General features: G+C 44.8%; 1 protein-coding gene across 5 annotated transcripts in view; it reads left to right on the top strand.

Moving 5' to 3' along the window:
• The window catches only part of qsm (Zona pelucida superfamily protein qsm), a 304,012-nt gene that overhangs the window by 269,507 nt on the left and 9,906 nt on the right, over window positions 1-24,599 (top strand). For all 5 annotated transcript variants that reach the window (XM_084606244.1, XM_084606240.1, XM_084606242.1 and 2 more), the window contains exons 3-6: window positions 13,886-13,983; window positions 20,395-20,555; window positions 22,242-22,396; window positions 24,042-24,120. In XM_084606244.1, the coding sequence (XP_084462370.1) occupies window positions 13,886-13,983; window positions 20,395-20,555; window positions 22,242-22,396; window positions 24,042-24,120 (493 nt within the window). The remainder of the gene's footprint in view (window positions 1-13,885; window positions 13,984-20,394; window positions 20,556-22,241; window positions 22,397-24,041; window positions 24,121-24,599) is intronic.

Consider the following 24,599-nt stretch of genomic DNA (forward strand, 5'->3'; position numbering starts at 1 on the left):
GGAGGTGTAGCTTAAGTGCTACTGGAGGGACTGCGTGAATTTGGAAGTTGCCACCTTTCTGTAAAAAAAAAAGAGCAAAATTTACTCGAGAATTTACACGTATTTATAAAAGTTGACTCCTTTTGACGCTTGGCGTAATTAAAAAATGCCAGAACAAGCGTACGGCACGCAGGCAGCCTTCAGAATTTTACGGTCAATTGTGCAGGAAGAATACAACTGCATATGCAGTCGAATCTCGCAGGTGTTGAATAATCGCGAATATAATTGCTAAATAAGCCTCCCATTGCTTATTTGACCTAAGCATTCCTTTTGCGGCCTTTATTGCTATTTAGATGGGAGTAAAACTAATTCTTGGGCTAGTTGGAGCATTTGGAGTTGGAGTGCATGAGAATTTGGTTGTTGAAGAAGAAGTTTGTATGTGATGTTTCGAAAAAGAAGTTGGAGTCAGCGCCTGTGCTGTGTGCCTATTTGTGAGTGTCTATTTGTTAGCGCTGTTATTCTTTCCTTTTACATGGGAGTATATATTAACGCGACGAGGCCAAAGGTGATGTCTAGAATATCCGGCGTAGACTGCGTCGTTGGCGCAAAAAAAAAAAAATCAGTAACGCTCTGGAAGGCTGAAGTTATGTGATGTGGCCGAATACTGATTGGTCGGCCGGTTCTGAGACGTCACAATGTCACATAAGATGGCCGAGATAGAAGACGCTAACATCTTTTTCTCATTCCTAGCTCATAGCTTCGAGGATTTTTATCCGTCGTTGCGTCATGCGTAATGGCTGATGTCTCGGATTTTATTTTTTGAATATATTAAAAGTGAGGGGGAATATTACTTTGAAGTTTTTCATGTCCTGGTAGCTTTGAACGTGGAGGCTTGTTGTTTTATTTTTTATTCCCTCTGTGCGAGCAGAAACCAAAGTTTAAGGATGGCTGTTTTGCTGTCTAAAGTAGCAGTTAGAGCCTTCCTACTCTGAATTTTAAGTTTCCTAAAAAAGTGTACCCTAAGCACTACGCTGATAAACTCTTCTTTTTATCTTTATTAGCCTGTTTCTTTTTTTTTTTTGTTCTCGCAAGAACGTCTTTACTCTGTTTTCACACTGACTTGCTTCATTTCTGTCACCTCTCAATCGCTCTCAGTTTTGTAAAGTCCTTTTTTTGCAGCATGAAGTATTTGAACTAAGTAACCTGCTTAAAATAACTGTGTGCACATTTCGATGTAATTGTTAATATTGACTATGTTCTGTTCGTTTGGCTTTCGGTTGAGTTTGCTTTCGTATATGCAAATATTTATTTGAGACAATTTGTATGATAATGATTCCTTTACGGTTGTTGTGAAGTAGAACTTATGTCGATGTGTGTTGAAATATGGAAGTATTTCTGTGTTTACCGTGTACATAAAAATCCGCGCTGCCGAATGACAAACGGGCAAGAACCTCGTCAAGCTGCTTGTAGCAGCTGTTTTGTTTTTGTCCTGACATTTGTTTTGTACACCGCGGAAGAATGCTAAATAAAGATTGATTTGACTTGATTTGATTTTTAACATGCCACCTAAATGCAACGGCACTGCGCAACATGGTTCCATGTTCAATCAAAATCGAGTAAAACTAAGGGAAGCTGCGAAAGAAGCAAATGATGCGCCGTGGTTGAAAACTCGGCCGCAACAACTGCCTATTTGAAGCTTTCCTCCAGGATACTTAAATTTTGCTGCCCACACGGAGCTATTCTGTCCATTGTTTAATTTCTTCTCAGTTGTTTCCTTTCTCAGCGCAAGTAGCAACTATGAACGCTGATTTCCAGAACGTCGTAACAGCTCTGCTACGCGTTCCACACTGCATTTTATTTCGCGAAGCCATTATAATTCAACGTGCACATTTTTTTTTTATTCACGATTATCCGTGGCACGTCAACGACAGCTGTGCACGGGATTTTCTCGAGGTTAAATGGAGCCGCTTTCACCGTCGTGCTTTATAGGCTTAGGTGGTCGGCGGAAGTTTTCTGGGACTGGGAACTACACCGAAATGCGATGTTGTTTTGGGAAAGAGAACATTTTAAATGCATTTCATTTTAACATCTTTCTGTTCTGCCGTTTAATGAATAAATGCACAGCCTGCGCAATGCAACTTGCAAATGATACCTCGTAGCGGGTTCCTTGCGCGCATCACCTGACAGATAATTTCTGTTGACTCAATTTTGCACTGGGGCACATTTTGTATCCTCATTCAGCGCGTATTTCAGGACATACATGAAGTGCAGGCGAGAAAACGGCAACAGAGGTCTAAGCAATTTGCGATTCTGAGTGCACGCTGCAATCTCCAATCATCTAATAGTGACCCGTGAATCTCATTCTGATGTCAATTGCAGTTTTTGCTTGAACATTTTATTAAATAAGGTTACGAAGAGCAACTGCACTTTCGGCTCGTGCAGTTCAGGCTCCATGTTGCACCTCACACGAGTCGGCTTCCTTCCCAAACACACTAACGTGCTACTTCTCGAGCGCGAGCCATCGCCGATTTAAACGCAGTCAACAATCGGCTATCACACGCCAAACCTTTGTTGGCATCTAATGGGCTATCTCACCCCCGTGTGTACACTGTTCGTACCCTCTCCCCCCTAATCTCCCTCGAGAGGAGGATCTGTGCGCCGGATTCGGGCAGAAGCGGCTCTGACCTGTTCTGCGCGTCATCTGTGGTGTGACGAACGCCTTCACGTGATCGACAAATGCCCGCATTGTGGTGCTTCACCAGAAATGTGTGGTGTAAAGCATCTGCTGTGGACTTGCCCAGCTGCGGCGTCCGTGAGATGGGGCTAGCTAAGGAAAAGTAGGCCTGTGTTGGGACTTGACTGTGACTACCACAAGTGAACGTTAGGCAATCAGTCCATCGGCAACTTATGCGAATTTTAAAGAGAGACCTGTTTACACTCCTTTTACTTTCTCCTACTTCTCCCTCCCTTTTTCACCATGCCTGAGGACAAACGTCTCAAATAAAAAAAGAAATAGCGAAAAATATGCGGGCAATCATACTTGCGTCATGATCGCATGGTGTGGCGAGTTGTAAATAGCCAGCGCTCTAAATATTTGTAAGCCAGCGCTCTAAATCCTCCTCGTCTGTTCTGCTGCCGGAAGAATGCTACTTTGCTCCCAAGAGGAAAACAACCAAGTTATGTCCCTGCTCTTGCTGCCCCCACCTCCCGGGCTGCACATGCCTGATTACATGTGCGGTGCATTTTTTTTTAGAAAAGGCGTACGCACGCGTACGACTCGCACAAAAACAATACACTGTCCGCTAGCATATATGAATAACATTTTAGAAACTGCATAAATAACAAAATGTGCCTTGTACGACGTGTGCAGAGCTTTTCCTTGAAGGACGAGGAAGGCAGAAGACGAAAAAGAAGACGAAAAAGTTTCGGCACTACTGTCCCGACATCGCCGAGTGAGCGGAGTCACGTTCGATGCACTGAATCTAGCTTTGCCGTTCGGAATATATGGCCGTCGTCTAGGTGGCCCGCACCGTGCTTCTTAGACAGTCGCGCCCTGTACACGCACAGACCGTCTTAATTGCACACTCCTGCGATCCGGTTTCTTTGTCTTTTATTCTTTGAGCATGGATGCGCCGGTAGAGGCTGGTGTAAAACTCTAGCGAAGGAAACGGAGTCACCGCGGCTCACGTTGATTAAGGGGGTCAATCAGCGAAACGCGAAACAGAACCATCCGCCTTTGGCTCTGAATGAGGCACGAAGATGGACTTCATTAGGCGCGTAATTAGAGGCCTCTTCTGATGTTCGTCCTGCGAAACTCCTTACACTGAGCCGAGCTTCTGTTTCTAATCACGTCAAGCTCTAATTATTCCTTGTTTGTTCGGAAGCTAGGCGAAAAAAAAAAAAAAAAGGAGGAGCGTGCAGATGAGTTACTTTTTATTGCAAGCTTGTTGGTGGTTTCTAGCAGCTATTTATCTCTCTCTCTTTGTTTTTTGCTGACAATGATTTCAGTATGGGTTGCAATGGTCGTGCACACTTGAGAGGCGGATCAGTTGGCACTTTTGTGTATAGTGCCATTGTTCTCGGATCCGCCCCTAGCGCAAAGTGGATCAGCAAATTGAAATAGCCCGTGTAAACAAAAAATAACATAGGTAGCACGAATACTGCATTTTGTTGCTTGTAGCGCAGTATTGTTCCTATTTAAATATTTTTAACGTGTGTGCTCATGTTTCGAGGCTTTGTTCAAGTACAAGCATAGTGTTTGCGAGCAGCTAGGTGTATTATTCCTCAACTACCAGTAATGGCTCTGTGCTCGAACTGAAAAAACTGACAGGGTGCACTTAAGTCTCGTTATTTCTAGAAATTTGAAAACATTGCACGAGTTCAGGAGTTCCGTGTATGTATGTATATATATATATATATATATATATATATATATATATATATATATATATATATATATATATATATATATATATATATATATATATATACACACACATACACACTCATCGTTTTAAATATATTTTGCGATTTTTATTTTTCATGCTTATATATTTGATTTTATTTATTGCCACTGTTTTTCTTTTGCTTTCCGGCTTCTTACGCTAAGCGAAAATAATTATAGAGACTCGTTTTTGAGAAGCAGGCGTAGGGTAGTGGTTTGCGCGCTTGACAGGGGAACCGAAGGATATTGCGGTAGAAGTCCTGCTGGCGTGGACACGGTTCACATTTTAGAGCGAGAGCTCTATTAGGGTGTTTCCACGTAAGGTCGATCAAAGGATGGTCTGCCGACCTTTTATATTTGTTTTAAAATTTCATACATTTTTTCCTGATGACTGGAAAGAAGAGAGCCGCAAATGGTTTTGCTGCCAAAAAAGTTTTCGCGGCATAGGGAATTATTAACGACGAAGAGGTGGAGTGCCACGCTTGTCTTCTCTGCTGTTTTGGCCAACTTTGGTTATGAGTTACACAAAGAATGTTCATGTTAGGTAGTTGAAAATTGCCTGACTATATATATTCATGTTTTTATTTGTAATCAGATAATTTTAGATTTTCTGGGTAGTGTAATGTTTTTAAAAATGTCTCAAAATTTGACAAGGAAGCAAACTTTTATCTATTTTGCAGGGCTTTATTTCAAAAACGGTTTACGGCAGAGCAGCAATGTTTCGGTACTATGTTCTCAGCCTAACTATCTATCAAACAGCTAAAGCTTATATTTATATAACGTATCAGCAGAGAGATACGATAGCCCTAATGTTCAAAAAAAGCTAACAATGAAAACCTCTGAAGGCAATTAAAGAAAATCCAATTTTTGATATTTTTTAAACTTTGTGCATCACTTCTCCTATACCTCAGCTTTGAACATAAGTTAAAACATCTTGCATAATTTTGTTGCGGTAGTAATCACGGCCACATCAATAAGGCCCTTGTGGAAGGCGTAGCGCACCACGCAGATCTGAAGATTTACGGCATTTTTGAATCGCCCACGTGTTTTAAATTTTGGCATAATATTGTAACAGGGATAAATACATTTACAAAAGAGGATCAAACATATATACGAGATATAGCCATGGAGCCAGGCAGTGTGAGGGCCCAGCGTTCGACGCACTTCTCTCCACTTTCCACAAACAAGCGCGTCTTTCTTCCTCATCGTTCTCCGCCCGTTACAATATTGCATCAAGTTATTTTTTGTGTCAGTTTGATTTAAAGTTCGGCAGGCCACTTAGCATTGCGTTGACGAACTCCCCCGGTGAAGGTGACCTTTGGTCTTTTAACCTTGACTCTCCGATGTTTTACGTCGTGTGTGCCATTGCTCATGCGACCATGTGCGTAGTTGGTCATGGACTATAGACGTCACAAGGATGTATGAACAGAGGCAAAGCCCCTGTTTTCGTTTAGTTTTAGCATGGAGAGGAGCTCAGCGGCACTGTTTGCGGCTACTCTACTCTTTGTCGTAGATGCACAGATACCGCTCGGTGCATTTTTTTTTTTTTTTGTAGCGAGGGCTACACTACGTCGTCGTCCGCCGGCCAAAACCTTGAATTCACGTTATCCCTATGCCATGAAGGCACGTTCATACAGTTTGGCTAGTAGCTTACGCTTATCGCGAAGGTGGGAGTGAAAACAGAGAAAGAGGTGCCGTAGTGGATGGCTTCGGACCACCGCACGATAGAGGCTTTCGCCGCGTCACAGTTTAGTGGCCAAAAGTACCCCCATGACATAAATAAAGCTGAAACCATAGAGTAAACTACTATGTGAAAAAGCCATGTGTTTACTTTCAAGCCGAGCCTAAGCGTAGCCATCCAGATAGCTCTCGCGTAACTCCAGGTTTAACCGCAAGATAAACCACAGTTAATTTTCTTATCGCCGATATCTCGTGGTCACATATCTTGTCCACGCCACCCATGACCAAAGGAATGCTTCTGTATTGTCGTGACATCACTGTTCTAGGTTCACCATACGAATGTCACTTTCGTAAGAGTTACCAAATTCGAATCTGTGATTCAGACTTTAAAACGAGTTAGTTAACTATCTCCGAAGTAAGTTTTGTCCGGCCTAAACTGTTTTCATTCCGCCCAAATACATCACAGAGTTTAACTTCTGTGATATGGCGTTTGTGTTTGCAAGCTAATCATGATATTTGGACAGCCGTTCTCTGGCAGCAAAGACAACCAGCGGAGCGCTATCGGTGCGTGCTTTCATATTCTCACATCAGATGCCCCGGTCAAAACAAAAGTGCGCCACAGTATGTATTACGCGAAAGTAGCGCTGGGGTAGTATTCTTTCTAGGACAAATGCGGCTGTTAACTGTGGCGGAGCTGTCAGCAGATATTAGTTCTTTTCCGCCAGAAAAATTCCCAAGTATGTACGCCAGTAGCTCAACGCGGCTCATTATAACGAAAAGCTGTTCCCAGTAGAGGTAACATTATGTTGTCCACGTCACCATGTTTAGCGTTCACTTCGGCTGGCGTGGGTATTATGAGTACTTGTTATTTTAGGTTTTACTCGATATTTGTCAGCATCTGATGGAATTTGTGCCCTGAGTGTGGATTGATTTTCAGGTTGCATTTTGAGACGTTTCTTAGCGAAAATTGTGAGTCAAGAAATTTGGCTGACACTTAAGCTCAGCCTGAAAGTGACACATTACCGTTAATGACTCCCCTCTGGGGCTCGTCTCGCTAATCCTTATACGCGCCTAACTAATCCTTTAATTAAACAAGCCGTACGGATGCGCCTGCGTGGCCTAGGGGTAGCGCCTCACGCTTATCGCCCAAGTATCCTGGAATGTTCATTTTCCATCGCACCACCCAAGGCAAAGGAAAAGCCCTAGTTGGTAGCTACTTCCATGTCAAATGGTCTCGTGACTTAAAACTAGTCGGTTGCACGGCAATGTCACCTGCCAAATACTACCTGCCAGAGCCCTTCATGCCCGTGAGAGCCATGCCGCATTCGTGACAACGCCAAGATTTCTGCAGAATGGGGGCCTTTAACGCTATTGCGTTAGAAATATTTTTCTCGTATTTCCCTTCTTTCTGTTAAGAATTACCCCCTTGCAAATTATTCACTTTTTTTTTTCGGGTCGTTTGATACCACTTAGCTTGCATTTTTAGAAAGTATTGCTGTTCAAGATTGTTCCAAATGATCTGGGTCTTTGGCCTACTTTAGAGTTGACGGCATCGAAATACGCGTGCGGTGTCTATCATGGCGAAGCAACAGCACGACTGAGGCGAGCGCCGTAATAGCTTACGCAATTTAAGGACAACAGGAGAAGATACTTTGCTGTACATCCTTTGAAATACTGTAGCTATTTGGTCGCTGTTAACGCATCAGTTTGTGAAAACCTTTGCAGCTTGATGCCGTTAAGAACATTGGGCTGAAAGCGGCCAATAAAAGGCTGCTGCTACTCCTTTGATGGCTGTCAGGTGATACGGTGGTACTGCAAGAGCAGCAAGTGACGCCAGGTGTGCTAGTCTGTTTCCTTTCAACTCAGAAATACTGGCAGGTTGAAAAAATGCCGATAAAACAAAGCAACAATACTGCTTGATCTAAGATGAATGCATGGATATTCACACACTTCAATCTCTCTATTTATGAATGGAGAGTACTCCCTCATTGATCGCTTAAACGATAAGGCAAATATGTCTAGTAATGCCGAACTTGTTACGAGGGCTATTTCGTACAACGCGCCGTTAAGAACGACCATAGCTGGCAGCTACATCTTGGCGCTAAGAACGCCCATAGCGCTTGCATCGTGCTACTTTTTCACTAGGACTAAATCTCACTGGGAAAAAGCACGCGATAACTAGATTCTATAACTAATTGGAAGCATAAACAGCGTTGCAAAGGCTCTGAAGCACGTGTCAGTACACACAAAGGCGCACTCACACACATACTCGAGCAGCAGCGGAAGAGGAGAGAGGTGCTGGCTGGACTAAAAGCTTCAGCTATCCCATTTCCAGTGCAGCTTTCGTCGTGCTAGAGCTTCGAAACGACGCTGATGACCTTGTCCCCAATCGCGACACGTACTTGGTGGGCTCTAGCAGGATCTGAGAAAGTTTTACGTCGCAGCAAGCACGTCTTGAGCCTTGTCCTTAGCGCCGACCCACTTCTTCTTCTTCTACTCTTCTCCCCGACGTGCCCACAACGTTGCCGGGCCGCGTAATGTGTGGTTCCACAGACGCGCCGCGGATTTAGTGAGCGGGGGCAAAATCCAGCTCAACTGGCCACAGCTTCGCTTGTGTGCTGAGACGTCTGCGTTCGTGCCAGTCAAGGAGGATGGGGTCGGGTGAGAAGCAAAGATCCTCGAGCGAGCTCACCCACTCCCGGAGCGGAGGTATCGCACATTCTGGTGTCCCGATGGGAATAGCGGGGAACTTCTGGCGAACGGCAGGATGAGATAATAAGGATAACCGAATTAGTAACTTACTGTTTTCAATTCTATGCAGCATTTTTTTTTTTTGTTAGTGCTTTGTCACTCGCTCAACGGATGCTACGAGCGCTGCTATTCAGTGTACGAGAAAATAAGGATGGACTGGAATCAGTGAAAAAAAAAAAAAAAAAAAAAAACTGGTAGCATTTTAGAACATTAAATTTTCAATCTAGCAGAAGAGAAATGCTTGAAAATGCCTGTGCTGGTGTGCGGGCATTCAGAAAACATTACCTAGGCTTACAGACAACGCCTCGTTCAATTGCTTCGAAGGCTGCACTATATTTATTGCCTTACATTTCTCTATTCTTGACCCCTCCTACTCCTTTTGCATAAAAGCAGGAAGTGAAATAGCCTCAGTGACACATGATAGAGATATATATAGGCTGCTCCGGACTCGTGCACAAATTGTCACAAAGAGTCATGCACGCCACGCGGTGTCAGGACCTCATATGGAAGGGAAATTCAAATTGGCAGGTACATGAGAAATGCTCTTTCGTACAGCAAGTGAAGGCTCGGGTCGTAAGACCAGTAGCACACAGCCTTGAAGATGCGGTATTACAATTAGAGCGGATAGCAAAAACACAAAGAAAAAAAAAACGAGTAATAAACTTGCGGAGTGGGTACATGTTTTCAGGAGTCTATATATTTTTCAACGAGCACCCTAGGCTCTGTATAAAGCCCTCAGTTAACTAGCATTTCAATGCACCCCTTAGCAGATATTTAAGATATTTAAAATTATGGGGGGTGAGTATTGGAATGCTATTTAACTGCAGCTTTGCTGTGTGAGGCGCGTTAAGCTGGCTACATTTTCTCAATGTTCGCCCTGTTTGAGGAGAATAATAAAGGCTCACAACACTGTGCAAGCGAAACGATAGTTTTAGTAGGTTCTAGAAATGACCTAATTTTCTTCAATTCCACTTCCAAGAACGCCACTACGAACAATGCGCATGATGCGGTTGCTGTTATAGGTCTCCTTTGATATCATACGAAATCAAATTAGTTTATTCAAATATACTCAGATGCTTTACGCATATCCACCAGGGAGAATTGGCAGCGGCTTGGTGATTAGTGTAGGATGGTGCTGCCGAAGTGAGTCCGGAAAAGGATTAGGAATCTTTATATAACTACTTTTGAAATTCATGCCGATGCGCCTCAAAAATTTGGTTGCCTACGCTTTGTGAACTCCAATTATTTGCCGAGAATGCTCTACTGTCTGCTTTCACTGAGTAAGCAAAAAATGTCTGACTATGGCTTCAATGTTTTGTGCCTTCAGCGGGACGAACTGAAAAGTAATGACAAATTGGTAATGCAGTAAGTCGACCTGCACGTTCATAGTAGTTGGAAGTGTATACGAGCAGTTAAAATATTACTGATTACAGAGCAGTGCTACAGCGGTTCTGAAGCGTTAGTTTGGGAAAATGGGAGTATTCTTGGATTTGTGAAATACATCACTTAAATTGCTGGGAAATCGGATGGAATGCAAAGCATTGGAATTCCTTGGAGCCTCCTCAGCCTAGTCTATTATTCCATTCTTTTTTATCTTTGACAGGCATGTAGCTAAAAGAAAATGTAGAAACTGGCACTATAATTTATTACAGTGTTAGAAGTTTTATTAGCATCGTTCTGTAAGTAGTCCTTCATATCAGTGAAAGCACCGCAGCATGGCCGGCACCATTCTTCCCACGTCCAGGCAAAAGCTGCATTTGTAATAGGAAAAGAAGCCGCATGCTGTGTGGTCTTTAATTTTTACTCTTTGTTCTAAAACGCTGTCGCGTTGTGCATACTTTCGTATGCAGAGTGTCCCTCGCTAAAGAATTGGCTGATAGGTTGCCTTCCTTCCTTCCTTCACGAAACAACAGCAACACTTCCTCTCCTGTTTCGAAAGCAACCTCTTCCTGACGCCTGCTAGTTTCCTTCTAACGCTGTTTACGCCGCTGCCGTAATTACACGCCTCCGTCGTGCGCAGAACACAACACTGTCGCCATCGCAGCCGTCGCGGCCTCGTCAGCGTCGACAGCGTCGACTTCGCGACCTCTTCTGATACGGGGCTTGGCTCTCTTGCCCGTTAGCTCCTCCCTCCTCCGGGACTTACTCGCTAAAACCCCAATTTGGGATACGAACTCGCACGCGCTCCATGTTCAGCGCAGCACGTCCGACAACAAGCGCGCCACCGCTGTTTAGCACAAGCAAAACACGCGCTGTTTGGAGCCGACCGTTGAACTAGGACCACACGACTCGTGGCTGGCAGAATTTTCTACACCTCTTGTCGACTGTGTGCAGTGATCAATATTTGACAAGGTTTCTGCTCTTTCCGGCGCCGACGAGGATGTCGACGACGTATCTGCACTGGGCAGGCGCGGTAACCACCGGGTGCCAACGTTCACGCGACTGCGCGCCGCCGTGGGCTGCGGATGGCATGCGTCTCATCGGGTGCCCGAGATTGAGGCCCAGGAGAAAGCGAAATCGAGAAATAAAAAACAACTACAAAAGAAAAAACGAATAGGAAAGGCGATTGCCAGTATCACGCGCGCGGACTGCAAACATTCGGCGAGCAGCGCTTCCTCTGCTTGTGGGACCTCGTTTTTCACGACGCAGTTGGCGAAACTCTACGGACGTGGTTCGTGACCGAGTAGGAGGTTCGGGATTAAGGCGTGATTGATGTAGCTGCCTCGGTCCTCGTCAGTTCGGCCTCGGTTTGCCTGCCTGGCAGCGACCCGCTTTTCTCTCGACTTCTAGCCGCTCCATGGGTAGAGCATGCAGAGGCAGGCTTTCCTCTTGGCCGGAGACGCTGCCAACGACCAGAGTGCAGATTTGACTGCTTTGCACAGGCACGTAGTGTAGAAAGTTGCAGCGTAGACAGGGTGGCATTAATTAGGCTAACGATATAAGATGTTCTTCCGCGAGCCCTACTTTGAAGATTGGAAACTCTCTATGCGAGTAGTTTGAGTAATCGCTCATTTAGTTTAGAGCAGTTTCAAGTTTTTGCGCATTATAGAGCAGCCTCTTTCTTTATTGGAATATAATGTATACTTTTGCATTGAAGCTTCAGTTTAGGCCCGCTAAACGTGCCTTTTGGAAGTATATGAGATTACGTCGATTGAGTGCTGTCAATACACAATCTCTCTTAAAAAGATTGGCGTCAACAGCCATTGAGAAATGACTTACATATCTCGGGCTATATTCATACTGTTGTTGTGTGCCCGTTCTTCTCATGAGTTCGGAAATAGAAGACCCGTTTTAATTACGGTCTTGATAATCATCTGCTGCCTTACTCATATCGGGTGGCTGGAAGGCAATCCCATTCCGCACAGTACCGTTCGTGGTTTTCGGGTCTAGGCTGCTCTAACGAAACGATTATTTTCCGCAATTATACTTCTCCCAATGATAACAGCCACGCTGGCGGACGTATACCGTTGACACTCTGAGCGAGGCGTTGCATGAACCAATCAAGGAGCGCAGAAATATTTAGCACAACACGCAACTGAACTTGTTCGCGTAATGAACGAACTCGCACAGGAATGTAAAATTTTAGAGCTATGCTTTAATAATATATGCGCCCATTTCTTTCCGAGCGCAGTCTGCTAATGATGACTGTAAATTCTAGTAACAGTCTTTCTGTTGAACGTCAGGAGAAATGCACAATTGGAATCTAGGCCCACCTATATTAGAAGCACACACCCGGAAGCCCACACAGACAAAAAAAAAGTTTTTCTTCGAATGTAAGCAGACCAGAAAATGTAACAATTGAGATCGATAACAGGTACAAAACACAAGCGACTTTTATTTGCCAAAATCCTTGAGGACTTCTAAGCCGTGTTCCTAAGCAATAGCTGCTTCATCCCGGGGCAGAAGAAAGCTCCATAACACTGCAGTGGGAAGTCACAGTCATCGTCTCAAGCACTTGCGTTGGCTACGACTAGGACCAGTAATGACTACAGGTTGTGTTCTGATGAAAATATGGGGGAAGGGTGGAAGGGGGGGGGGGGCACCACCTGCGCGCTGTCGCTCTGATTTCATTTGACTGTCTTCGTGTATGGCTAATAATATTTCTATATCCTCGAATCGAAGGCGGCTAGGAGTTTCCTATCTAGTGTTCTTGAAACAACACTCGGGCTAGGTGCGACTGAATAGTGCATAAGGTGTACATTATGGAACATCCTGACAACTGTATCTCACCTTCAAGGATGAAGGTGAACGAAACGAATGAACGAAATAATTCCGAGCCGATCCCGAGAACAAACAGAAATACATGTGGTCACAAAAGGTTTCCCTGACGGATCTGCCATATTAAAGGTTATAAATGTGTTGCTGTTGGGCTTTGTGAGTAAAGCTCTTAGCATGTGCACGAGTGAAATGTTGTGATCTATTTAGATGTTCTTTTCGGTCTCTATATGTGTCCTAGGCGAGGGTTTAAGAAAAACGTTGTTGAGGTAGCTCTCGAGCATGGATGAAGTATTTTTTTTTCAACAGCCTCCTTTATGTCCCGTCTCCACTGCTTCCATTTTCCCCCCAATATTTTGCCCTGCGTAAAGAAAGCATCCACCAAATGTTCTTATTTTTCTAGAAAAAAGAAGGTACGTTTTTTTTTGTGTGTGTGTGTATTCAGAAGAATCATGAAAACATTCCTGCTCTGCTCTCCGGTTTACATCTGATCTTCATTGTCGTTTTCTTTTACTGCATGTAGTTTCGCATTTTGCTGCATCTATATTTTCTCGCGTTCTTCCTTTTTATTTTTGCTGTTGGAACTTTGTGGTTGCTAGATAGCTAACTAGGTCGTCCGTTAGCCCAGCCGGACGTAAAATAGCGGCTGGAGAATTACACAGTAAAAGGAACAAAGGAGAAAAAAAATGCTGGAAAAAATTATGCGCTTTCGTAGTGGCGAAGCATGAAAAGGAAGGGAATGAAAACATGTTTGATCTCTTGGCACTGTGAGTAATTTCCCCGATGCGTGAAAAAATGTCTACTACTGTCTCCCAGGTTGCCAACCGGAAGTGACGTCTGGCAAGACCACCTTTATCCTGCCGTTGGACAACATCTACGCTTGCGGAACGACGCGAATGCACAATAAGCTCACGGTAAGCGATGCTTACCGCTTCGTATTCCTGACGACACCGGCTTTGGTATCGATAATAATTACGCTCTAAAAAAGGCTGAACTATCAGTTCATTTACTGTGGCTTTTGAAATGAGCGCCGAGCGAAGAATGATGGATAGTCATCGACATGTGGCCAAAATGTTCCTCTTCGCAATGAAGTAGAGTGATGCGCCTGCTTAGGGTGTCAGTTATGATAAGTAAAGATCGTCCAAATTTCAAACAGGTAATATGTTGCAAGTTGTCGTTAAGTTTACAGCTTGAAAAGAAATAAAAATGATGCATGCAACACCATTGCCCACTGAATTCCAAACTAAATTGAAAAAAGAGCAGAATATTTTTATAAATGCAGTAGAAAGAGTTTAAAGCTGGACGATTCTCAATATTGAGCTTTGATGTTTGAAATTGTAGGCTTATATTATGCCCACTTACACTGCAAATAAAGATATTATGTTTAAGTCTCAACCGCCACGTCTGTATTGTGCATTCAAACCAAACTTTCGGCTTTGCCCTAAATTTTTCCTCTCCGTAGGGAGTAACAAGCATTACTTAAATGGCGCATTTAATCACATAAACGCTTAAAGCCAAATAAAACGTAAAATTTACGTCGCCGATAAACGTCGGTGCTACATCGCCCATGTAGTTAGATGGTTTCCAAGGGAAACCAAACCAAGTCACCTATTCGCCGAGGCAAGTAGTGAGGAGCACAATATTTTGGAAGTCTGATTTGAAGGCAGCGCTCCAACATGAATATATTACAAAAATAGATTCGTTATTTGTGTTGATGACAGATCTGTCAAATACTCTGAGTGATTCATACGATTCATAAACTGTGAGCGGCCTACCACAGCATATTAGACGATTTAAAAGGAGATTTAGCCCCCTCTTCAAACGATGAACGCATATTTGTAAAGGGCACCGATATTTTGCGCTTCAATCGTCCTACAACATGACAGTGAAAAGCGGTGGCAAGTAAGACATCTGTCAATGGTGGCCTGTTTAATTACCTCCCACTTTGATAATTAGTGAGCGTCCCACTTGATAATTAGTGAGCGCGCTGTTTCCTGACGTGAATTGAACCGAACGCTGCTAGTCGTTTTTTTTAATGGTAATTTATGTCATGTTGACACTGGCTTAACACAACTCGTTAAAATAATGAACCTGCTCTTCAGAGTGTTTGATTTAAATGTGAAACGGAAAATTCTAATTTTATCTCATTCATTTCCCCGCAAAAAAAGTCTATGGAAAGGCCACACGTTATTTAGACCTGAGAAACAAACTATGATCGCTAAACTGCTACAGGGGTGCCTCTTCACCGCTCTGTAAACAAGCGTCGTGAGCTTCTTACTCATTTGCGCGAGAAAATGCGAGGCAGTTACAAGCCTCGCTGTCATTGAAGATTGCGTGCCACCGACGCTCAAATCCTTTTCGCAAAGCGGGCCGCGCCGCCATCGAAACAGAGTGGGAGACAAACGCGCCACTTAGTCATGCGCCAGGCCTCTTACCGCTGTTGCTGTTCCTTGTAGTCTATCCCGCCTGCGGGGGCGGATCTGTGTTTGTCTTCTTATCGCCTGTAGTGACGCCAGACTCTTCCGCATCCACTACTTCGCGCAGACGCGTTGATCAATAGCTAAGCTCGCGCCGTCTCTGCTGTCTCTTTCTCTCTCTCTTTTATCCATCGCTGCAGTCTCGCTTCCCTCATTCAGAAGACGCCAAATGAGATTACGCTCTGCCGTGCTTCGCTCCGTCTATCGCCCCTCGGTCGCGTTCTTGGGGGCTCCGTTAGCGCTTTGAAGATTTGGACAGCTGCTCGCGGTCCCAGTGACGTTCCGCCGCTCGATGCCGTTGAAGTTGAAAAGGAAAGCGAACTGTTGGAAGAGGATGGCGAAAAAGGCTTGCGAAACCACTCAAGATGATACGAAAACGCGTGGCACATAGCGAGATATCGGGCGACGGTGCTTCTTTGCACAGCGGCAGTACCTTAGGAGCAAAAGCAGAGCTGGCTTGTCAACGCAGTTCTCGTCGATTTTGTATATGCGCTTTTCTCCACATGCCTTGGTAGCTTGCAATGCACGAGAAGCGTGAGTGGAGAATAAGTGATAGAAAGTGAGAGAATGGAAAATAATTCACACCTATAGGTTTATCGCAGGTAGTTTCATCGCATTATTTATTCGTTGCTCAAGTATTCACACTGTGCTACAACGGCGCATTAAATGGCACAGTACTCAACACCATACGTCTAAATAAGAAAGATGGAGAATTACGTCGATCGGGGCAGGATCAAACATTATATTATGATTCATCTGTGATCATTTGGGTAGGATTATTCGGTAGCAGTGGCTCCAGATGAAAGAATAGTGTTGAGCGGAGCATGTGGTAGCTCATTGTCATGCAGCTCTGTCTGCAGTGTTCAATCGACATTTGTGACTCCTTGCTTTAGCCTCTGGAATTGTGTAAGTATCGCTTACTAAGGTCCATTGTGTACTGTGCCATCTCTTAAGTGTACAGAATAATGCGGGTCCTACAGTTCGGCGGTACAGTGCGCTACAGCGCTATGGGCATCTCCCCTCTTCCCACTCTATATCTGTACGCCATGTCTCGTTTTAAGATCTGAAGACTAACGCAGCAGGGTATAGACCTTCAATCATCGACTCGCGCTGACATTACTGTTTTTTAATGCAGGAATGCATTTAACGGCTACGTCCTCCTTTTTTGTCGGCAGGTCCGTCCGCGCCGCGAAGAAATGACTGGTCTGCACTGAGCCATACATATTCAGGAATACATAATAAATATCCGGATCCTCCCTAAATATCTCAAGGAAGCTGCTGTAAGACAATATAAATAATTCAGCTGAAGAGAAGACTGGGTTAGTTTGGATGGTACGTGGAAATAGAGCCCAGGACTTTCGCACTGTGAGTCGGGCGCACTAACCATAGGCCATGAAAACGTGTTGGTTTAAGAGGAACAAAAGTGGGCCACATTAATAGGCCATGAAAGCGTGTTGGTTCAAGAGGAACAAAAGTGGGCCGCATTAACCATAGGCCGTGAAAACGTGTTGGTTCAAGAGGACTAAAAGTGGGCCTTGTGAATGCGCAATGCGATTGGGAGGTAGGCGTCCGTGTGCTGTGCGATGTCAGCGCACGTTAAAGATTCCCAGGTGGTCGAAATTACTCCGTAGCCCTCCACTACGGCTCCTCTTTCTCTCTTTCCACTTTCACTCTCACCTTCCTCCCTTCCCTTACGGCGCGGTTGAGCTGTCCACAGCCCCGCCGGGGTGGTGCAGTGGTAAGACGCCCGACTACTGTGCCGGAATACACGGGTTCGAACCCGACCTCGGCGGCTGTGTTTCGATGGAGGCGAAACAAAGAGGCGTCCGTGTGCTGTGCGGTGTCAGCGCACGTTAAAGATTCCCAGTTGGTCGAAATTACTCCGTAGCCCTCTACTACGGCTTCTCTTTCTCTCTTGCCGCTTTCACTCCCACCTTCCTCCCTTCCCTTACGTCGCGGTTGAGGTGCCCAGATAAAACAAGTGAGACAGTTACCGCGCCTTTCCCTTCTTATAAATCAATCAATCAATGCGAATGGGAGGGACCCGATAATGCGGATTCGTTCGACTCATCAGCAAACATAAAAAAACTCAAGAGAGCACTTGGGACCAGTAAAGTACAATGAGGTGAAATCCATTATAGCGCGGTGGATCGTAGCCCTCCACTACGCAACCTATATCCCTCTCTACTCCCGCCTTCCTCCCTTCATTTACGGTGTGGTACATGTGTCCGCGGAGAATTGTGACAGATACTTTACAGGAAAGGAAAGGGGCAGTATCTGTCAGTCGCAGAATCCCGCTATCGTCTTCACGGTAGACAAGAGGAATTACCAAGAGCGTTTCACGATCCGGGGGCATGACACAGTTGTTAAAACACTGGGCTGATGATCCAAGGGATAGAGGTTCGATTCCCAGTGGAGACAAGACTCTGACGAAAGCCTTTAATGGGTCATGCTGTCGTGGACAAAGTTTGTCCCGCTTTTACCGCGTTCTGATTGGCCAGGCGGGATGCGTCTCTGCCGTCTGCAATGTACCGTCCAAACTCTCACTTGCCGGAGAAAGTGTGATAGATACTGCGCATTTCTTTTCCTCTAAACCAGTTATAAGTAGCACTGCAACGAACGCCGATTAAAAGTCTTATCTTGTCTAGTGTTCCTGCCATCTGCAATCCCACACTTGAACGTGTGCCAAGGAACGCCACGAAGCAGGAGCGATGGTGTACCGTCCCAACGCATACGTGTCGCAGAAAGTGTGACTGATACTGCGCCTTCCCTTTCCTGTAATCCAATTATAATTATATGCAGCACTGCAAGGAATGCCGACATGAGGCTAACAATGAGAGGCAAATGATTGGAGAAGGGTAGGCCTTGGTTTTTCTCCTCTTAGGAGACATCTAAGAGACCCTCTAATTTTTAACTCTACCTCTCCAAAGCGTGTCCCGCCGCGGCGGTGCTGTGGCGCCCGGCTACTGTGCCGGAGTACCCGGGTTTGATCCCGACCGTTGGCGGCTGCGTTTCGATGGAGGCGAAATGTAGTGCCGTCCGTGTACTGTGCGATGTCAGTGTACGTTAAAGATCCCCAGGTGGTCTAAATTACTCAGGAAGCCCTCCACTATGACAGCCCTTTCTCTCTTTCCGCTTTAACTTCCACCTTCCTCCATTCCCTTACAGTGTGGTTTAGGTGTGTTCACCAACGTTCCTAGAGTAACGGTGGTGCCCACAAAACAAGCGTGACAGTTACTGCGCCTGTTCTTTGCTGTGAAGCAATTATTATATTATTAGCGAAAGCGTGACACCTCTGCTGGCAACCTTCTGCTGACATCCTTTTGTCGACAACAATGAGGCATTAAAGGCTTTCGCCTTAAAATAGTCGAGACGACCAAAAACAGGCTTCTTGAAAATGTATTCAGAGTGCAGCTCTGATGCTCCGTTTGTCGATTGAGCCACGTCGCCTTTGTCGAATTAACAGAGTCACGAGCTTTGAGCCAAGAGTAAGTTGTGAGCTAAAGAGAATTTCTCACAAGAAGAGCCACGAGCTCTGCACCGTTATCCCGTTCTTCTTTCGCTTCTGAGAAATTATGTAAGAATCGTGAGAACAATAAATACTGCTTTGTAAAAAAAAGTAAAATAGAAACGCTTACGCAGTTCTGAAATTTCACTTTAGGGAATATCGTTATCATCATGAGGTACCTGTATGCTTGTGCCAGAGTCGTAGCCTCCTCATTGGTTGCATCCGCTAGACCTACCTCAACTGGAACGCGCGGTAAATCGGATAGCGAGAAGTAAAAAAAATTGCCGACGATTACGTTGCATGCTAAATTTGAGCGCCGCTCATCAGCTGCTTCACTTTTTCGATCGATTGAAGCAAAGATTTTGTGCAAGACATGTATGTACAATTACAGACAACTATTTTACTTTTTAACACATATTCTTTCAAGAAGCACTCCGCTAACAGTTCTTTACTGTCATGAAGGAAGCTTTGTGGTCGGAGAAATGAAGAGAGCAATTCAAGTATCGGGAGGTTGGGGGAGGCAGCGCGTGGGCCCATAGAAATGTCGCGCGACGAAGAGATAGCAGCGGCTGGCTGATGCCGCTGACGTGCTAGCGAGTCAAGACAACCTGGCTCTGCGTTCGGCTTGGGATGCACGTACCGTGATCCGCTGATAGCGAGCCGGCGCTTCGACAGCCAGAGCACACCGTCGCCGCCATGCAGAAAGGAGGGGGCGGGGTGTACACGCAGCGGTGAACGGCGGTGGTAGGAGCGCGTGCAGCAATCGGAGAACACGCGCGGTTGCCGCCACGGAGGAATAGGGGGGCTGAGAGGAGAGCGGAGCTGGTTACGAGGCCGACGCCGGCGGCGACGACGACGACGCAAAACGCCGGAATAGGCGTGTAAGAGCTGAGACCTAAAACAAATGCTTGCGTGATGACGCCAATAGCAGGCGAGGATTCCACGTAGCACACCATCGCTGCTGCCACCTGGCTACCTACTCAGAGCGAAATGAAAATATTGCGCAGAAGTTTCAGTTGTATTTTCAGACATGTGTTACTAGCTACATAAGGGGACGGATGAAACAGCACACTACGCAAGCGCAAATGCGCCGCAGTGGCCCTTGTGTTAGCGTCGGTATTCACAATTGTGCTAGCCTTGTTTGTGCTGTTCTTGTGCACTGATGCGATCAAAACTACGAGCACTGCTCATTCATTCCAGAAGCGGGTTAATCTAGGCATAGCATAGAGTAGGACTCAAAATTTCGTAAAAAGAATGAGTACGCAGCTTAGCCTTGTTGGTTGTCACGAACATTAGTTGGTGCGTGAAATTCTACTTTCGCGTTTGCGCCGTAACCGCAGGGCCAGTGGATCTACTACCATCGTATCATGATCGAGACGCCTGGCGAGGAGACAGAGGTAATCCTGGCGAAGTGCGTGCTCCCGGGAGGCTTCAATCAGAGCGTCGCTTCGCGCGGACGTTCCCGCCGACAGTCGCTGCCGTTCGACCTCGTCGAGCCAGAGTAAGTGACCGCAGATACTATATTTATGGTACAGAGAAAGAACTATCGGAAAGAAGTGTTAGACCCAGTTAGGCCGCAGTTGATATGATCCAGCTGCACGATTTGCTGCAGCACATGCAATCGCTCTACTGATAGGTTACCAAAAGTCAATACTGTTGAGCACATAGCTCTAGCTTCGAAGCACTTTAGATTTTCTGAATCTTGAATAGTGCTAAGAGCAGCATACAAAACTCGTTTCTGTGAATTTGTATGCAGCCAGGCGGACAGGATTTCTGAAAGAAAAAAATACCATCATAATTATTAATTAAATAAAATTCACTATTTCAATTTTTATTATGAGCAGTTAGCATGCATATTTATATTGAAAACGTGTAGACTTTCTTTAGAAGAACCTTTTATACTGTAAAAATTTAATAACGCACATGAGTACTGAAATATGCGTTTCTAAGCTCTCCGCCCAAAACAGTCAAATTACGCATAGGAATCGTGGCATTTGGCACGGAGCTCTGCCCTGGTGGGACACAGTTGTTACGTATGACGCTTCGCTTGACAAGGGTTTGGAGAGACACAAGACGCTGGTAACTCTTCATTAATGTCCCGCGAAGCCGAATAATCACTGTGCGGGCGGAGTTGGGTGAGAACTGTTTTTTTGAGCGATTGCTTCTAGAATAAGTGAAAAGACGGACAGTTGCTTAACTTCGCATATGGTCAAGCGCATTGATACCAGACTGCTGGCCAAGTACGATAAGTTATTCCCATCGCCTGTAACACCACACTCATGTCAGGCGAAGCGTCGTACTCACCAATTGCGTCTTACCAAGAAGGAGCCCCATGCCGAGCGCGGTGGTCTCGCATGCTTGCTTATAAGGTTTGGGGTGAAAACATAGATGAGCTGATCTTAGGACACATGAGCTTTAATAAAGTTGTAAATTGAAAAGTATTCGAATACTAGTTTTCAATATAAACATGCATGCTAAGTGTAGTAAATAAAGTTAATAATTGAATTTTAGTTCATTACTAAGTTTACGGCATCAATTTTCATCTTAGTTTGCGCGCTACTAGTCGCAAACCCATCTACACAAACAGAATTTGTGTATTGCTTTTAACAGGTTCGAACAAATTCTGAAAATCTAATTTCGTACGCCTCATCAAGGACAACAATCCTCAGATGGTATGGCGCGCAGGTTTTAATATGTTTAAGTGGTTGCGGATTATTTTGGCCATATGGTGTTCTTTAACGTGCCCTGAAATTGCATAGAGCACAGCTGCCTTGCGTTGTGCCTCAAATGAAATGCTGCCGCAGGGGCCGGGATAACACCCTGGTCTTCGAGTTCACTAGTCGCGTGGCCTGAGAACTGAGCCGCGAAAGCAGGTATCATCAACAGGGGTTTTTTTATAGTGAAGCTTAACTTAGCCTTCTTTATTTGATAAATACCTTTACATTGATATTTGGGTCTACAGACCGTAGTGTACTAGAAAGGCATCTGTTATGCCTTTGCGCCATTATTTCTCCCAATTTTTTCTGGTGTTTTTAAGGCGGTGTTGTGGCAGATCGCATTTCTAGCCTCGATTAGCGCATACTTTGAGACTTGTTGCATCACTATTGATTTTATTTCTTACCCCTACGTTCATGCTTATTCCTTCTAAACTGCCACTCAATGCTGTTTTCACGGGGAACTTGCTCAGGCACCTGAACATCACGGAGTACATCGAAGCCCGGGCACCCGTGCCATACCTCGATGTGGCGATCCGGCAGAACGGCCGCGTCCTCGACACCACGCTCAACGTTCAGCCCGGAACGCCGCTTGAAATGCTCGTCTTCCTGGACCCCAAGAGTAGAGGTTATAGCTTCTTATCAGCACTTATTTCTTTGCACTTTCAATGATGTAATGACGCGCTGCCACTACTTACAAAATGCGGTCTGTTATCACGTAAATTGCTACATGCGTGAAATGAGTGTATGGGATTTAAAAGCATAGAAGATGAGACACAGAAAATTTCAAGCTTCTTATTTGACTCTCCAAGAAAATGGTTACTGCCATGGATAAAGCGACTTCTTCGAAGGCGAATTTACGAGACCCCCATGGTAGCTCACACAATATTTTATTTTTAAAATTTTCTGAGTCGGCTGTGGCGCCCCCTATGCTTTGTCCAATTTAGCCGACGCACGGTCAAGCACGCGTTAATAGGCATTCCCTCTCCGTGCGTGTTGGCATGCTAATCATGGCGTAAAACTTGTCTCCGGGAAACGAGTTAATTAGGACCTGATTGAGGTGGCCTCTTTCATCTCTGTCCCGCACTCGCGGCGTCCCCTCGAATGCAGCTGTGCATTCCTATTCCCGAGTCGTCGCCATACGCACGCTTATTTAGATTCCTCTCAATGATTGCTCCCCTTTGTCTAAAGCTTGAGTAGAGCGTAAGTACTAATTGCTTTAACTATTCATTTCTTCTATGGAAGGTGAGAGCTTTCGATCGAAAATGAGGTCTGTGAAGAGAACGAGTAAAGGACGACACAAAAAGTTTCCACTTCTGCTGACCTGGAGTGCCTTTATCGTACAGAGCAAGTCTTTGTTTCCCTCTGCCAGTAGCCACTCGTGTTGTCTTTCATAAGTTGTGTTCTTAACGCTGTTTTAATGAACAGTAGATATTCTTGGCCAAAAGTACAGAAGCCAAAGGCTTTTCTTAGCCGCAAAATAGAGCCGTCACTCCAATATTAAAAGCCAAAGGGCATTTAAAGTTCTAAGTAATGATTTCTCATCACAAAAAGAAACTGTCTCATAGCGTTTCACGGTCCTTTAGTATTTAATGCCACCATGACGGCTTCAGTTTATTGTTTAGACCAAAATCTTTTGGCTTCAGGACTTTTGTCCAAAATTACTCTGAAGGACTAAGGATAGAGATTAACTCGAAGCTTTGGAACCGCCTTGAAGGTTTGGTTTATTAAAACGAAATACAAATCAATCGTAAGTGCATAAAAAAGGTTTGTACAGCAGGATATCCCAAAGTAAGCCTGTCTGGGGGACCTCCCATCAGGTATACATGAGTATAAATATAAATAACTCATGCCACTCGCCAATCTGCCCGCGCCTCCACCCTCTGGTGCCAGTATACGATACACGGTACAACTACTTGCGTCTGATTTTAACCCTCTATGTAAAAGTGTAGAGAGATCCTTTGTTTTGAGTGAGTGCAGTGATCTCTCCTAATTTCTGAAAAGTATACTCCCTCGTATATTGTAGTATGCATGAAGATGAAGGTGTGTGGCTTATGTTTCTTGTAATTACATTTTATGAATTGGTGGCGAGGAAGGGCTGCGATTTTCCCTCCGGTTTTCGGTCGATTTATGCAGTTTGTATATATTCCGCGCCAAAAAACTTGCATTAGGAAAGTTATAATGACTACAAACAGATAACAATTACAAATAAATACACGCATTTTGTTTCACTTCGGTCTGCTTTCCGCTTCTCACCATGCATCACTACGCAGGCACGTACGGCATCCTGACCAGCTACTTGAAAGTCACGGACAGTGCCAACAAGCAAGAGGAAGTGATCGTGATGAACGGGTGAGAACTACGGCAAACTGATGGACTCTAGGTCAATATTGAAAGACATTACACACCGCCTCTCCATTTTAAATGAGACAATGGTCACCGCTGAATTCGTACGTTAGCAGCGTTTTTCGCAAAAAGATAGGTAGGAGCCGACCACAAAAAGGCATGTATCGTGAATGGGTAAAAAGAAATATAACAGCCAAATTTTTGGAACAGTCATGGACATCAAGAATATGAGAAGTGCTCTAAACATTTCTCGCATAAGCTCAGGGGGAGATCGCATGCTTCGAGTCTATAACAAATGTATTGGTCTTTATGAATATACCTTGACGTTCTCTAGTCTTTAAAACCTATCGTACTTAAAGACAGCTTTTATTTGCGTTTAGGCATCTAGGATGTTCTTCCAAATTATTTTGATGATTTCACCGGCCCTTAATGCTCCATAATAACCACTTGTGGATCTTGCCATTTGTCTTGGGGAGTTGAACCTG

This window comes from Amblyomma maculatum, chromosome 6 (assembly GCF_055883805.1).
Source record: "Amblyomma maculatum isolate TAMU_Amacu chromosome 6, ASM5588380v1, whole genome shotgun sequence".
Classification (NCBI taxonomy): Eukaryota; Metazoa; Arthropoda; class Arachnida; order Ixodida; family Ixodidae; genus Amblyomma; species Amblyomma maculatum.